Source organism: Setaria viridis, chromosome 1, assembly GCF_005286985.2.
Source record: "Setaria viridis chromosome 1, Setaria_viridis_v4.0, whole genome shotgun sequence".
Lineage (NCBI taxonomy): Eukaryota > Viridiplantae > Streptophyta > Magnoliopsida > Poales > Poaceae > Setaria > Setaria viridis.
This window is the reverse complement of record NC_048263.2, coordinates 2,749,100-2,766,191: the sequence shown is the minus strand read 5'-3', so window position 1 is coordinate 2,766,191 and position 17,092 is coordinate 2,749,100. Positions and strand designations below refer to the sequence as shown.

The 17,092-nt window shown below is 44.8% G+C and overlaps 1 protein-coding gene across 10 annotated transcripts; it reads left to right on the top strand.

The window, feature by feature from the left end:
- The first annotated feature begins 5,108 nt into the window (after positions 1 to 5,108).
- LOC117835500 (uncharacterized) lies at positions 5,109 to 8,743 on the top strand. Of its 10 annotated transcripts, none has more exons than XM_034714877.2 (6): positions 5,383 to 5,984; positions 6,124 to 6,300; positions 6,591 to 7,601; positions 7,720 to 8,126; positions 8,216 to 8,276; positions 8,378 to 8,743. In XM_034714877.2, the coding sequence occupies exons 3-6, from the start codon at positions 6,642 to 6,644 to the stop codon at positions 8,534 to 8,536; spliced, it is 1,587 nt and encodes a 528-aa protein (XP_034570768.1). In that variant the 5' UTR covers positions 5,383 to 5,984; positions 6,124 to 6,300; positions 6,591 to 6,641; the 3' UTR covers positions 8,537 to 8,743. The 10 variants fall into 10 exon arrangements, with proteins under 10 accessions (XP_034570777.1, XP_034570743.1, XP_034570768.1 ...); XM_034714872.2 differs by having other exon boundaries at positions 5,384 to 5,984; positions 6,382 to 7,601; XM_034714867.2 differs by having other exon boundaries at positions 5,388 to 5,984; positions 6,124 to 6,323.
- Positions 8,744 to 17,092: the final 8,349 nt, after the last annotated feature.

The window sequence follows — 17,092 nt, the reverse complement described above, 5'->3', positions numbered from 1 at the left end:
TCGCCTTGTTTGGCAAAGTAAGGCAAATTTCTAAGGGAGCATGTTTGCTTTTCTTGCCGGCTCCCGCCTTGCATTGCACTCGTTGGTGGTCAAGCTTGACTCAGTGGAGATAGAGGTTGATCTAGTGGCAGCAGAGGTTGACTTTGCAGAGGCGAAAGTCGATCCAGTAGATGCGGAGGTTGATTTGGTTGTGGAAACTCTCGATTTCGCAGAGGTGAAGATCTTTCCGGCAGACACGTAGCTTGATTTGGTGGTGGAAGAGTAAGATTAAGAGCACGATTTGGTGCCGGCGAACTTGGGTTCGCTGAGCGAACGTTGCTTGCAGAGACGGTTGCAGCAGCACGCTGCCTGAGCAGGAGAGCCGATTTGACTCGCCCGCATGGGCAAGGATTTCCTTGTCTGGTCAAGTAAACTTGATTAGAAAAGAGGAGAGGGGAGCGACTACCAAACGACCAGCCTTGCTTGGTGAGGCAAGGCGAGCAGCTGGCAAGGGATCTAGACAAACCTTATCTTACTATTACTAAGGTCCTATTTGGCATGGCTCCAACTCCAAACTCCAGGGCAGAGTTGAGTGGAGCTAGCCAAACACCCCAACTCCACCATTTTTTGGAGTAGCCTAACTCCATGAAGTTTTTGGAGCTCTAGTTCATTTTGGTGGAGCACCTCATTTGCAACTCCACCACTCTCAAATATGAACCTACTTCTGGACTTTGGGAGTAATTACCCGCCACTGCTATTGGTTACACACGTACCCTTTCGTTCTAATTTTTCACTCCCGAGGATAGACCCCCCACCTCCCCCTCCCGAACCCATCACCCCATCATCTCTCTCCTGTCTCTCGCGGGGCAAGGGTGCCGCCGCCACTGGAATCCCTTGTTGCGCCTCTCCCGCCCACCGCGAGATCGGAGCGCTGACAGAGCCGCCCCAAATCTCCTCCCCTATTGGCTGTAGTGCCTTATCGGCCACCCATCATCCTCCACGCCACCGGTCAAGGGTCGCCCAGATCCAGTGCCCCCAAGATTCGATGCCCTACAAGGCTCTCCGCCACCACCATGGAAGAGAGCATCCCCGGGCGCATCCCCGCCGTCAGCCAAGACTCATCGTAGACCTCTCCTACCCTCTCCCTATGCGCCCCCTCTGCGCGGCGGCAGCAGGCTGTGGCTACATCTCCCTCCCCTCCTCTGCGCGGTGCGGTTGTTGTCCAAGATGCGGATGGAAGCACGGTGGCCCGCGGGAGCAGCAGCGGACGGAATCAGATGAGGGGCGGCGCCCGGTATCATCGCGCGTCATAGTCCCGTGTCGCCATCCTGTGGATCCAAGCCACAGTAGGGCGGTGCCGCCGCGGGCCTCGTCGCGCATGCTGTCAGCAAGAGCGCGTGCCTCGCCCCACGCTCAACCACCAGCCCCGTCCCGCGGAGGAGCACCATGTGTGGGCACAAGCTCCTTCTTCCTCCCAAGGAAGAAGAAGATAACTAGTAGTGAAAAAAGAAAAAAAAAGATAAAGAGAGAATGATATGTGGGGCAATGAGCTGGGGGCAACAATAGCAATCCATCTTGCAAAACCTCTTCTTTGGAGCTACAACACCCTCCTAGCCAAACACCCCCATCGGGATAGCTTCAACTCCACGCAGAGCAAGCTCCAACTGGAGTTTGGAGTTGGAGTGAAAAATGATGAAGTTGGAGCCATGCCAAATAGGACCTAATTGGAGGCTCCTTTTGAAACCTCCAGATAAAGCCACCTAGGATCCTAGGTGGATACTCTAGAAAAAGAGAGAAATTATATAAATTCTCACAAAGAAACAAAAGATCTAGCCATCAATCGGTAGGCTCGAATCATCATAGCCATTGGATCTATTATATTTCTAAAAAATTACCCACCTATGCCATTATGAAATTAGCATACAGTAACCCCCTAAATCTATATCTAAATTACACACCTCTGCCATTACATAAAATAAACTGAAGTAATCCCTAATGTTTATCAAAAAAACCCATTTATACCATTATAAAAATAATTTCAAATAACCATCTAAGTTTGCAACTAAATTGCCCACCACTAATACTTAGAAAATAAATTAAAGTAACCCCTTAAATTTGTATCTACATTAGCCACGTAAATATGCTATTATTGAAAATAACATGAGGTAGCCCTAAATTGAATCCAAATCACCTTAATTAAAAATAGACATCCATATATAATTCTAAATCATCTATTTCTTACACTATTGATATATGGTATAATAATTAAGATATATACGCATGATATGTGTCGTCATTTATAAATATATAAAGAAAGTGATGAGGATATAGATTTCTATGTTAAAATTATAGCTCCAACTTTAGATGCAGAGTGAAAATTTAAAGATTATAAATGTGGATAAAAATATTATAGAGTAATTACTAATTAAAATATATCACAATTGGATGAAGATAATAGTATTGTGCTCAAATATTTAACAAATGAGAGGTAGCTGAAGTTAATAGTTTTGTAACAATGTGAACACATTTTTTTCCATTGGAGACTCCACATCAGTTCTCACGGGACACGCTAGAAAATAAGACAAATCCTAAAAATTCTAAAAAGAATGAGAAACATCAAACATTAATTCTGTAAACTCTAATAATTATAGTCATTGCTATTGTATTTTCTAAAAAGTTAACCACCACTATCATTATGAAAATAGTCTAAAATAAACCCTAAACCTATATCTAAATTACCGAGCTCTTCTATTATAAAAAATAATCTAAAATAACCCTATAATTTTCATCCAATTTACTCATGCATATCATTGTAAAGCGTAACTTAAAATGTCATTCTAAATTTGTATCTAAATTACCCACATATGAATAACCTAAAATAAATATATAAATCTTAATGTAATTATCTTCATATGCATCATACAAAAAATTCCAAAAGTAAACTAATATATAATTCTAAATTACCTATTTTATGTCGTTGTTAATATACAAATACTAAATTAAGGTATATATGCATGATGAGTTTCACCATGTAGGCCATTTATATATGTGCGTGAGGAAATGATAAAAAATATTAGTTTTTATGCTAAAATGATGTATGGAGGTGTGATACAAAATGAAAAAAAAGTGTGAATGTGGATGAAAAGGTGCATAGAGTACACATCTGGACAAAAATAAGTACACATCTATATGAGTATAATGTTGAAGTATTGAAAAAATGATAGAGTAGTAGGTAAACAGTTTTTATGATTAGCTCGGAGTTTAATTTTCAAATAATTTTCGAATACAATAATTTTTAAAGATATTAGTCCGTGCGGGAACACGGGTTGATGGACTAGTATTCTTCATTTATATTGTTGGTATTCATGGCAAGTATAGATTATGATCATGTTGCATTGAAATATATGAAATTTCTAGATGTTTGGGGATTGACACATGACATGAGTTGCCCAAAGTGACTTGTGTGCATGCAGTCCTGGCCTCCTGGGACCGGGACCAGTACTCCTTTGTCTCAAGGTGCTTGGCAAGTTTTTGAGAAAATTACATGTATGCCATCCAAAATTATAGCCATCCTCCATGTACCGTCCAAAGTTTAGCCATCCTTTCGTTGCCATCAGAAATTGCATTTTCATCCCTCGGATGCCATTCCGTTAAGTTGCACGTTATCCTTCTGTCGTCCGACTCCCGGATGTAGGCCCTGTTTGTATACGCTTTTCCTAGCCACGCTTGGATTATAATCTAAGCGAAGATTTTCTCGCTTCTCACTTTTCGCTTCTCGTAGTTCAAATCGTTGAAGCGGCTTACCACATAAGCAAGAATCGGTGGAAATAAGCAAAACGTTTGGCAGGATTCTCGCTTATTTCCACCGATAAGCCGCTTATAAGCGGATACAAACGGGACCGTAAAAGGCCACACCATCGCGGCGAGCGGCGGCTGCCTGCGAACTGCGGTACGGCTGCCTCAGCGGCAGCGATGAAGTTCACAGCTGCGCCGCCGAGCTCGTCCCTCGTGTGATCGGCTGATCGCTTCCGCGTCGCCATCCTTGATGTTGCCGCGCTCGGAGCCTCTCCTCGGTTTGCAGCACAACCACGCTAGAGTCACCACATCCACGAATCGATGAACTCGATTACCAGACCGGCAGACCCAATCACCAATTTGATCAGCAGAGTCTCGGAGAGGATCAAAGATTAGTGCGTACCTTAGGGTCCAGTGGACTCCGTATTCTTGCGGCCACGAACGCGAAGAAGCCTGGGCATGGAGTCCATGCCAAAGTAGAGCTCACAGCAGCGGAACAGATGCCTGATGCGGAGCGAGTCAGAGCACGATGCGAGGCGGCGCCCAAGGAACTAGCAATGCGGAGGCACGAAGCGGTGGAAACGCCGCCGTGCGAGCCACTCCGTTCATGGAAGGCCGCCGCGCCGCTTCGACCGCGAGCCCCTCCGTCCATGGAAGGCCGCCGCGAGCTGCCCCTGCCCGCCGCGCTGCCATGGCCATGCCCCGCCCCCGCCCGCCGCGCTGCCGCGCCCAGGAGCAGGGCCAGGTAGTGCCAGGGAGGGAGACGGAGCCGGGAGGCCCTCCCGCTTGCGCGGCTCGGCGCAGGGCGCGGAATCGGCCGAGCATGAACTTCATTTTCATCGGAGGGGAAGGGGAGGAGGAAAAAGTTTTTTTTCCTCACGTCACTGACGCTCGGGGCCCAAGGCTCCATCCATCAAAGGTAACGGTGAAACTTCACAGAATGGCACAAGGGATGGAAATGCAAATTCTAATGGCAATGAAGGGATGACTTAATTTTTTACGGCATATAAAGGATGACTATAATTTTGGATGATATATAAGGAATTTTCTCCCAGTTTTTTAATGCTCGCTGCATACAGCTGCAGCTGCAGAACCCTGCTCTACAGAAAGATTCCGGATCTTTTGGCTGCCTTACCGGATCATTTGCACCGTAGTGAACAACTCCATCACATGGAGGCTAGAGCGGTGTGCAAGCGTACGCAGCGCAGAAAATAAAGCCGACAGACATGTATGCATGGACATGGAAAGAGAAGATGAATGTTCTCACTCATCACTCATCACACACACAGAGAGAGAGAGAGAGAGAGAGGGGGGGGGGGGGGGGGGGGGGGGAGTTCTTGAAAAGCCTGCCCAAAGAGCAAAGAGTAGCAGAACAGCAGTAGTGCTCAAACGATCCCACAACTTTGAAACCAGTTTGGACACATTTGCTTGGCCTTTGCCTCCTCCTCTTGCCCTGTGCATTCTCCGTTCTTTGCCTTCATTTGCTCCAGCAACCGGGAAGCTAGCGAGGTGTGACAGCGGCCGCAAGGAGAACAGGCAGAGGTAAACGCATTGTTCTTGTCCAGATCCTTGGATCTCTTTCTTTTAGCATTATGCTGCATGGTGCCAAGATTGTTCTTGGATTAGACAATGTATATAGGCCAACTTTTGCTCTCTAATTTGTTGCTCAGCTCCTGTGGATGATGTCTGATGAGTGATGGGCAGGGAAGCGCCTATTTGGGCACATGCATGATGCACCACCACACTTGCATTCCATTTTATAATGTCATGGAACCTCCCTCCAGAAAAAGATGTATATATATATTATATTCTGCAGAACTGTCGTGCATTTGGATTAGCAATTCCTTTCTTTATCACAACTAACTAGCAGCTGTGGATCATGGCCAATGATGGGGGGTGGTAAATCCCATGAACCTCTTATCCTGTTTCCTCGCAACTTGAGCAGCTCTCATGTCATGGTCATGCCATGCCATTCCAGTGTCCTCTAGCGTTGCCACAGTATATAGGATGGGCGTGGACGCCTGTATGGGGCGCCAACCGCCAACACCTTTGCCTTTGCTGCTCGGGAGAAGCTGCAGGGTCCCTCCATGTCTCTGATGGAGTGATGGTTTGTGAGAGAGGGGAGAGAGCCCAGGCCAGATAAATCTCTGTCTGACCCAGCAGCTCCAAGATCACGGACCTGCTCACTGGGGGCTTTGATGATGATGCTTGTAATGTTCGCAGCCGCCGCCCCACCCCCCCTGATTTCCTTTCAATACCATCATCATGATTCATGCATGCTTTGCTTACCTGAGAAGTGATAGCATCTCCCCTGCCGGCTAACCCCAATTGCTGTCTTGCTTCTTGTAGGTGTTCCATTTGGAAGTGCTCATGTTTCCATTTTAGGATGTGCATGGGGAGTTGAATCTTGAAAAGAGTTCTTGATTTTTTTTTTCTAATTTCTTTTTGGTTGTCTGTGTCTCCTTGGTTCTTGTGTTCGTCTTATATTATTGCTTCTGCTTGCTCCGGAGGAGGCTCATCTCTCAGGTCTCTAGCATCGAGCCATCGAGGTCTTTGCCTGCACTTCTATCGCATCTCACTCACAGTAGTATGCTGGAATTTTGTTAGGCTCCATGCACCTTTCTGTGACAGGATGATGCTACTGCCTACTAGTTATCAGAATCTCGAGCTCGTGGCTTTTATCCCTTCCTTTTTCTTCCCAGCGATCATATTGCAATCACCATGGGGATCCTTTTAGACCTTGTACGGCTTGTTATGAGCAGTTGCACATCTTCTTTTGATCTAAAAAAATGATCTTATTCATGCTGCTGTTGCAGGTGTGCTGAAATCACAGCTATTTTTTCGAGATTCCCTGACCCACAACTATAATGGCGAGCAATCCGTCTATGTTTTCGCCGATCGGGGTGGATGCCATGACTGGCGGCTACTTCATGGTGGGCGGCGGCGGCGGCATGATGAGCGCCGATGTGCCGCACTTCCACCCGAGCGTGCTTCTTGAGCACGGCGGCTTCGGGTTCGGCCTCGGCGACGCGGCAGTCGGCGCCACCGCTACGGCGTCGGACCTGGCCGCGAACAACGTCATGCTGGCCTCCTTCGCCAGCCAGCTCGTGGCTACCGGCCCCGCGCCGCAGGATGATCTTATCGCCGGGAGGACGCCGCCGGAGGAAATGGACGAGGGGTATGGCGCCGACAGCGGGGTCAGCTGTGTCGCGGCGAACCTGCAGTGCCCCGGCCACTCGGGCGGCGCCATGGCGGTTTGGCCGTCGTCGTCGTCCAAGAAGCCGGCCGGCACTTGGAGCAGCGCCGGCGGCTCAAGAGCCGTCTCGGTCCACGCGCCGTACCACCACCTCACCACACTCCCCGAAGTTGCCGGTTTCCACTACCCCCTAGCCGCTGCCGCCGCCGCTGCCGCCGCCGTCATTGCGCCGGCGTCGAGCGAGCTGTCGCTGACCCTGTGCTCCAAGTCGTCCCCGGACAGCGCGCTGAACGCCGCCGGCCAGTGCTCGTCGGGAGCCAGCCGCTCCGCGCTGACGGAGCTGCACCCGCGAGCGCGCAGCAGGCCGGCGGCACACTTCTCCGTGGTGGTGGCGCGCTCGCGGTACGCGGCCGTGGCGCAGGAGGTGCTCAACGACGTCGTCGGCCACATGCTAAACGGCGTCGCGGACGCGGCCGCCGACTCGTGCAGCGGCATCGACGGCGGAGGCTCGGCCGGCGCGCCGTCCGTGGTGAGCTCCTCGAACCGGCTCATGGCCTCGTCCGAGGACGCCGGCGAGCGGAGGGGCGAGGCGCAGAGGGTCAAGAGCGACCTCCTCAAGCTGCTTCAGCTGGTGAGCGTTCGTCCACGCTATTCCTCAAAGCAAATTTCACTGCATTTTTCATGCTCTCTACTTCTATTCAGATTATTTTTAAGCATTTCGAATTTTCGATGATGGTGATGATTTGCAGATGGATGAGAAGTACAACCAATGTTTGGACGAGATCCAGAGCACGACGGCCAAGTTCAACGCGCTGATGCATTCGGGGGGCGGCGCCGGCGGCGGCAACGGCAGCATCTGCGCGCCGTTCGCGCACCGCGCCGTGTCGGCGGTGTACCGCGGCCTGAGGCGTCGGATCGCCGGCCAGATCGTGGCGGCGGCGACCCGAGCCACCGGATGGGGTGGCGAGTCGTCGTCGTCGGTGACCGCGGCCGGCGGCGACGCGGAGCGGAGCTGGGAGTCGGAGTTCATCAAGAAGCACTGGGCGGCGCAGCAGCTGCGGCGCGGCGAGCAGCAGTGCTGGCGGCCCCAGCGCGGCCTGCCGGAGAAGTCCGTCGCCGTGCTCAAGGCCTGGTTGTTCGAGAACTTCCTGCACCCGTAAGTCCATGACCTCGCCGGCATGCCTGTCGATTAACGTGGCGACGAATCGACATTGTTGATCACAATCAGATTGGTGATCTGCTCAGGTACCCGAAGGACCATGAGAAGGACGTGCTGGCTGGAAGAAGCGGCCTCACCAGGAACCAGGTACAAGCTTTTCACTCTGCCTGAAAAAGGATCAAACTCGATCAAATTCATTTCAAAATTGAACTTTCCGGTGACGGATTTGAGTGATTGTGTGTTGGCAGGTGTCGAACTGGTTCATAAACGCGCGAGTTCGTCTGTGGAAGCCGATGATTGAGGAGATGTACCAGGACCTGAAGAAGAGCTCGGGTGTCGGAGGGCAGGGGCCGGCAATGGAGCCGCACACGAGCAAGCGTCGAATTTGCGAGCTAGAAGGCCAGTGAACTCCATAGCTAGCTGCATTTGGGAGCTTTTCTAGCACTCAACTCCTGCCATGCTGCCATTGATCTGTTATTGGCCCTTGTAATTTCCTACTGTTATGTACATATCATTGCCAATGCCAGCATTTTCCAATAGATCCTCAGAGCATCCTGGTTGATGCACTTGGAACCGCTGAATGAATTGAGCATACACTCTTGTTCAGTTGGTCATTCAGGCTTCAGGTGGTGATTCTAGTTGGCAATGTGGGCAGTTTCAGATAAGGGCAGATTCCATGCTTGTTTGTTGTCTGGTTCTACAAGTTGATAATGTCCACAAATTTGGAACTTGTTCTCGCTAGGATCATGACTCATGAGAGAATTCCAGCGAATTTAGAACACACTATCAAACTTGAACTGCGATAAGTACCCCGAACATGACAACGTAGCCATGAGTCATGGAGTCGTGAAGTGAGATTTGAAGAGAGAATATCATAGGGAAGCCACTCCTTTGGGGGAATTGTGAAAAGAAAAATCTATAAAACACATTTCCAAGTTCGGAAATTCTCAGGAATCTCAATACTTGTAGGGGTAAAACTTCAAGGCCAAACGTGACTTCGTTTATACAAGATAATAAATTCATAAAAGAAAAGAAAAGAAAAGAACAATAAGGTCGGCACAGACTGTTTCTCTGTACTTTCTTCCTTTGCGGAGTCGTTTGGTTGTGAAATTTTTAATATGCTTCTATTTTCCAAGCAACACTATCTAAGGACTATTACAGTTTTTAATTTTGTTGTGGGTTTCTTACAGTTTCACCGATTTTATTTTCGTCAGATTTTGATAGGCTTGGTTGCCCAAAGTACAATGCGATACAGTTGTTGATTGGACTATCTGCATTACAACAGGAAGCTACTTGTTGGATCGTAGCTAGCATTTAGGTAGCGCCCCATTTCTCGATCAGGATGTCGTCCAAATTCGCCACGTGAAGGCCATGAAGGCACATGAGATGTTGGGCCTGGGCCTGATTTAGAGCTCGTTTGGTACGGGGACTTCAGCTTCGTAGCTGTAGCTGTAGCACGCAGAGCCGAAGCTACGGGGAACCATTTTTTGAGCTTCATCTCCTTCCTAGTTCATTTCGAGGTCTCGGTATTCGTTCTGACTTCGTGCTACAGTCACGCACAGTGCTAAATAGTGCATGTTACTGTAGCGCGAAGCCGAAGCCCTTTTGACCTAAGCCGTACCAAAGGGAGCCTTATAGTGTCTTCCTGCATGCAAGTTGGAGTTGTTGTCATCTGTGTCACCGTGTGACATGACACTTCATGGAAACTAAAATATTAACAATCATGTGAAAAATAAGGATAACTACATCATGTGAAACATTCAGATTTTTAAAAGAAAAAAAGATAATTGGAGACTCCTTTGGATCCTCTAGGTGAAATCATATGTGATCCTACACAAAGAATCCTAGAAATTCTTAAAACAAGTAAAATATCTAGCCATCATAGACTAAAATCATCATAAGTATTTGATCTATTATATTTTCTAAAAAATACCCACCTATGCTATTATGAAAATAGCATAAAGTAACCCTCTAAATCTGTATCTAAATTACCCACCTTTGCCATTATATAAAATAAACTAAAATAATCACTAATCTTCATCAAAATTACCCATTTATGCCATTATAAAAATAATTTAAAATAACCTCCTAAATTTGCAACTAAATAGCCTACAACTAATACTTAAAAATAACTTAAAATAACCCTTAAAATTTGCATCTCATATGTTATTACATGAGGTAACCTTAAATTCTAATCAAATCACCTTCATTAAAAATATAAATAAATATATAATTTTAAATCGTCTATTTCTTACACTATTTTTGACACAACTCAGCAGGGGAAGCCCCTACCTATTTTTTATATAATTTTTTTTTATTTCAAACCCGTTTAATTCGCTCCCACGGGGAGCCGAACCCGGGCTTTCTGGGTGCTACTCAAGTGCTCTAACCATTAGGCTAAAAATCCTTTCGCATTTCTTACACTATTGATATATGGCATAATAATATATGATATAATAATTAAAGTTTATACGCATGATGTGTGTCACCACTTATAAAGATATAGAGGAAGTGTTGAGAATATGGATTTCTATGTTAAAATTATATCTCAAACTTAGGGTCCATGAAAAAAATTCAAGCTTATACCTATATTGCAAAGTGAAAAGTTCAAGATTATAAATCTTGCTGAAAACATTGTAGAGTAATTACTAACTAAAATCTATCACAATCGGATGAGAATAATAAGTATATATCTATATAAGTATCATGTTCGAATATTTAACAAACGAGAGGTATCTCAAGGTAACAATTTTGTAGTAGCGTGGCTTCATTTTTTTTTCTCCACTGGAGACTCCCAATTAGTTCTCACGAGATATGCTAGAAAAAAAATCAAATCCTAGAAATTCTCACAAAAATCAGAAACATCAAACATCAATCCTCTAAATTCTAATAATCATAGTCATTGGTCTCCTAGAAATTCTCACAAAAATCAGAAACATCAAACATCAATCCTCTAAATTCTAATAATCATAGTCATTGGTCTACTATATTTTTCAAAAAGTTACCCACCAATATCATTATGAAAATATTCTACAATAAACCCTAAACCTATATCTAAATTACAAAGCTCTGCCATTATAAAAATAATCTAAAGTAACTCATAATCTTCATCCAATTTACTCATGCATATTATTATAAAAACATAACTTAAAATATCATTCTAAATTTGTATCTAAGTTAGCCACATATATTATTATTAAAAGTAACCTAAAGTAAACAGCTAAATCTTAATCTAATTATCTTCATATGCATTATACAAAAATGTTCAAATGTAAACTAATATATGATTCTAATTAAATTACCTATTTATATCACTAATGATATAGAAATAATAAATTAAGGTATACACGCATGATGGACATCACCATGTAGACCATTTATACATGCATGTGAGGAAGTGACGTAAAATATTGATTTTATGCTAAACACAATGTGTGGAGATGCGATACAAAATAAAATAGTGTGAATGTGAATGAAAAAGTGTATGGAGTAATTAATAATTAAAAATCATCATAACTAGACAAAGATAAGTACACATCTATATGAGTATTATGTTGAAGTATTGAAAAAAATAAGAGAGTAGTAGGTAAACAATTTTTATTATTAGTTAGGAGTTTAGTTTCTAAGTAATTTTCAAATATAATAGTTTTTAAAAATATTAGCCAATGTGGGAGCACGGGTTGATGGACTAGTATATAGAAACCAAGTTCTTAAAAGAAAAAAAGAGAAAAGACGCACAGAGAGAGCAAACACAATGTTAAGTTCATCTAGACATTCACTGATAGAAAGAGAACTAGTGGATGACCTAAATTATTAATAGAGGTGGTTTTAATACCGGTCCACTAAAAAAATACTCTATCAAATTCTATGTTTGATGCTGCGTGTCTTATTTATTTGATGTGTCCAGTGTCAATTGATAGAGAGGTAAATGAGATGACAATGGTTAAGTTTAATATTGAGCGACCGAAACTCCCATATACATTCATAGAGATGCTACCGTGATTATTAACACCAGAACACCGAAGAGCAGAAGGGGTGATAACATCGGAGATGTTCCCATGTTACTACAAGTCCACACCCTATTTAAGCTACATAAAGACACGTACAACGTGAAAGCATACGTACACTCTCATTTTCATGTTTCAAAGATAGGATGATAAAACTTCTATGAAATTTACCAATTGTCCAATTCCGAGGAGCACGTCAATCATGGAGAAAGGCATTCATGGGCTCTAGACACGCAATGAGCACATGTGACAGCAAGAATTCATACAAACCCGAACGATTGAAACAGTGTTGGCAGTGGACGTAGGACATGGTGTTGGCCGATTGTTATAATAGGAAATTTGGCAATAGAAGCAATAAGATTAGTAACACAAATACCTTATCAAGTAAAATAAAAAATAAACTTTACAAATTACACACTTTAGAACATAAAGATATATTTAAATATTGACTTATGGTTATTTACTCATGAATATTTAAGAACGCGTAGCTGGAAACCTTGCAATAGCATAGGTTGATAGACTACTATACTAAATCAAATGAATAATATAATAAAAACCAAATGAAGTATAACAGATCATAGAGATGAGCCTATAGAATTAGAATTGATTACACTATTTACTTTCACTCCCGTTCAATTCATACGAACTTAAGTGGTTCACATTTAGGCAAAGAGGGGGCACATGCCCCTATTTACATTTGAAGTTTAAGATAACATTTTATCAAAAAATCATGCAAAAAACTAAATTAGGTAATGAGAAGGAAATAATGGTGCACATGATTTGTGGTGGATGAATAATACTACATCGGATGACACGCTTGTGACACAACAGGTAACTAAACAAGTGAAATATGGAAAGACAATATGCTAGTAGTTAATATTAATTGAACTAAAAATGAAATTACAAAAAAGTAGCTCAATAAGAAAATAAACATACATTTGTCTTTAAGCGTACTGCATCTCCAAATATAAGTAAAGACACCACCTAGTGCTTCCTATAAAGTGATTTGATTATTATTGCATATACGTCCAAGAGGACTAGTGAGAAGAAACATACGGATTGGACAACATAGTATGACCTTGAAAAAGGTTTAAGAGAAAAAAAAAGACAAACAAAACCAATGTTGCCAAGGGGCCATTTGCCCCCCTTTCCCCACCCCCATGCTCAAAATACTTGTTGTATGATTTACATATAAAATTATTGAAACTTTACATTATTTGGCCTCTAGCATATAATAAACTTGTATGATACAACTTACTCGCCCCCTATTTTATTCTAATTTTAATTAGGGTCGTTCTAACAAGGAACCCTTACAGTTGAAGGTTGAAGGTTTCAGGCACCTATGACCTTGGTGTTTGAACCTCTATGAATGGTACCGACATTTAGCCTGTTATTTATGTGGCTGTTTTTTAATGGTAGGTGGCGTGCTGTCCTTGATAGAAGCAAATGAGATGGCTCCGTTAATCTTAAGATTTGGCGAGACAATTTTTCACAGACGTTCATAAATGTGCTATTGGCCTATTGTGATTGATAACACTAGAACACCCAAAAAGCTGAAGAGGTAATAGTATTGGAGATGTTCCCGGTATACCTTGAGAGGCTTTAGTCCGAATTTATGTTACAAATTGGGACTAAAGACCACCTTTAGTCCGAACCGGGACTAAAGAGTCCCTAAGGATTATGAAATTTAGATTCGGGATTAACGTAGCATTAGTCCCGGGTTCAATTGTTCCGAGATTTTTGTTGAGGATCGAAAACTAGTTTTTCAGTAATGTTACTCAAACTCCATTGCCCCATATAAGCGGAGTTTTCTAGTGAATAGTGACTTCGAAGATTCGACTTATGGTCTCGTCTAGGCTAAATAAAGACACACGTCCAGCATGAAAAACAAACATGCTATCTTGAGAATCTTAGGTTGAAAAACCAAACTTATATGAAACCTACCAATTTCGCCAACTCCACGGCAGGGACGGAGCTTGACCAAAGTAGGCCATGATGGCCATGACCCCTGGTTTAGGAAATTTCTTTAAGAGGCTCATAGTTCTACCGTTTAAGCACATACAAAATGGTAAGATGGCCCCTCTAAACCTCTATTTTGCGTAGTTGGTCCCCTCTCACTTTCCATCCGAGCTCCGCCACTGCTCCACGGGGAAGCACATCGTCAACCGCCGCCAGAGGCATTCACCGACTCCGGACGGGCAGAACAACAAGCACACTCGAACAGCGATAATTCAATGCTAGCCCGGACGAACGATACGGTTCTGGCCAGTGTAGCCTAGCCTTGTAGGAATACTGTCACTTTGTCAGCCACGCATTGCGTTGTGAGCTGACGGTTCATGGCAGGCATTCCTGTCCTGCAGGACATGGCCGGGCAGTGCTTATAATGCATGGGTCCAATCCGATCCCCAAATCCAAAGTTCCAAAGCCAGTGGAACGGTGAGGACGACACGGATCTGATTGTGCGCGTCACTCGTTGCTGAGACCGACGCATCGTCAGCGCATCGTCAGCGTAACACTCTGGGCTCGTTTGCAGGGCTGCAGTCGAGGTTGAAATGGCTGCAGCTAGATTTTTTTAAGCAGTTTTTTTAGTTTCAGCTTGTCTGAATGAAAAAATATTTAGCAAAATGGCTTCTCCTAAATATGTAACATGAATAAAATTGTTAAAATATCTATAATACTCTTATCTTTTTATTTTTATTTTTTGTTTTTTTTTCTTCCCTATTTTTTTCTCCTCTCTTTAATTTCCTTTATCTCCCTTATCCACTCCTCCGCCGCCTCTTGCCCTCCTTTTCCATGTTGCTCGGCTCTCGCTCGATCCCCCGCCTCGCCTCCTTCCCCCGTGCTGCTGGCACCTTCCGGCCGCACCTCCTCCCCTGCGCCGCTTCCACCTCGCTCCCAACACTGACCGCCTCCACCTCACATCGCAGCGCCCACCGCCGACCACCTATGCTGCGGCAAGCACGCGGGACCTCACACCGGCAGCGAGGCTGGGCGGGGCCACATCGATGGTCACGGCGTCTAGCCGTCCAGGTGCGGCAGTGGCAATTTTCCTGTAATTGCGTCCAACTTCATAGGTATTTTGATCTGCTGGGGATGCAGGTTGGGGAGGAAGCTGCGGGGAGTCAGTTTTTTCGGCTCCCTCTCCCTCAAATGGCTCCAGAGAGTGGATTTTGGGAGGCTTCTTCCCTGGAACTATTTTGCATACGACCCTTTGGCAGAACTTCGACATCTGTGGGTGGAGAAGTTCCAGCCGAAATCCTGCCAAAGCGGGCTTTAGGCCCCGTTTGATTCACCCTGCTTATTTTTAGCACCCGTCACATTAAATGTTTAGATACTAATTAGGAGTATTAAACGTAGACTATTTACAAAACCCATTATATAAGTGGAGGCTAAACGGCGAGACGAATCTATTAAGCCTAATTAGTCCATGATTTGACAATGTGTTGCTACAGTAAACATTTGCTAATGATGGATTAATTAGGCTTAATAGATTCGTCTCGCCGTTTAGCCTCCACTTATGTAATGGCTTTTCTAAATAGTTTACATTTAATACTCCTAATTAGTATCTAAGTATTTGATGTGACACGTGCTAAAAATAAGTAAAAGGAACCAAAACGCCCCCTTAGTCTACGCCAATTCATATTATGAACGACGAAGTGCGACGAGTTGTGACCTGTGACCATGGATGGATGGATCAACTACTACAGTACTCACTACAGTACTCAGTACTCCTATGACATAGCATCGACGACATCGATCATCTCATGGTCCTGACATCTACTCTCAGTCAGATTCGTGGACTGCATGTTCTTCCTTTGTTGGCAGCAGTATTCATTTGTTTATTTTTAGTACGTGTCACATCGAATGTTTAGATACTAATTAGGGGTATTAAACTTAGACTATTTACAAAACCCATTACATAAGTGGAGGCTAAACGACGAGATGAATCTATTAAGCCTAATTAATCCATCATTAGCAAATGTTTACTGTAGCAACACATTGTCAAATCATGGACTAATTAGACTTAATAGATTCGTCTCGCCGTTTAGCCTCCACTTATGTAATCAGTTTTATAAATAGTCTACGTTTAATACTCCGAATTAGTATCTAAACATTCGATGTGATGGATGTTTAAAAAATAAGTTAGTGAACCAAACCAGGCCTCAGCATCTCTGCCGGTATAGAATGACTGCGAGTGAGAGATGTTGACTACACGCTGCATCGATCATCATATATTCGTATATACTGAAGTCTGAACCATCAACCATCCATGCAGATGCAGCGTAGAAAGGAGGCCCTTTTTCAGCTGGGACAGGCAGAGGCTACAGGCTACAGGGCCAATCTGAATTCGAATCAAATTCAGACAGCACAATCACATGCCAGGCCCGGCTTTTAGCCGCTAGCTCTAGCAGCTGAGCTGCTGTAGCCGGCGACAGGGCACAACGCTACGACCGCCGAGCTCGTCAGGTAGCTGTTGCGAGCAAATATCCTTGTCAGTGAAGCAGACGCAGTGGCCTCTGTTCCCGTGTATACTGTTACTACTGTGCTGTGAGCTCAACACTCCACCGCTTCTTCCCTTGGACTCGTCACGTCAAGGGCACGAGGAAAGCCGTTGCCGCGTGCCCTTCTCGCGTCGCGGGCCGGATACGTGGGGCACTCGTCGTACTCTCTAGGGCGGGCTTGGTTCCTAGCCGCAACCTGCCACGCCGCAGGTTCGGCGCCGCCGCACTTTGTGGCGTTAAAAACGGGCGCCTAAGCTTTGGCGAGCCGTGGCGAGAAATAACGAAGAAAAAACACTAGCTCTCGTGTGGCGCGCCGCAGGTTACGCGGAAACCAAGCGCTGGTCAGATTTTTTGCGCGGCGCCTCACATGTGGCGTGGCGACGTATGGCTGGAACCAAGCGCGCTAGTCTCTCTTGGCCCAAGCCCATGCTTTTGTGGACAACACGGCTCGAAT

Coding starts and splice junctions, on each gene's coding strand:
- LOC117835500 (XM_034714886.2), top strand. CDS start 6,642: ATGGCGAGCAATCCGTCTATGTTTTCGCCGATCGGGGTGGATGCCATG. Junction 8,127..8,215: donor TTCGAGAACTTCCTGCACCC/GTAAGTCCATGA, acceptor TGATCTGCTCAG/GTACCCGAAGGACCATGAGA. Junction 8,277..8,377: donor GCGGCCTCACCAGGAACCAG/GTACAAGCTTTT, acceptor GTGTGTTGGCAG/GTGTCGAACTGGTTCATAAA.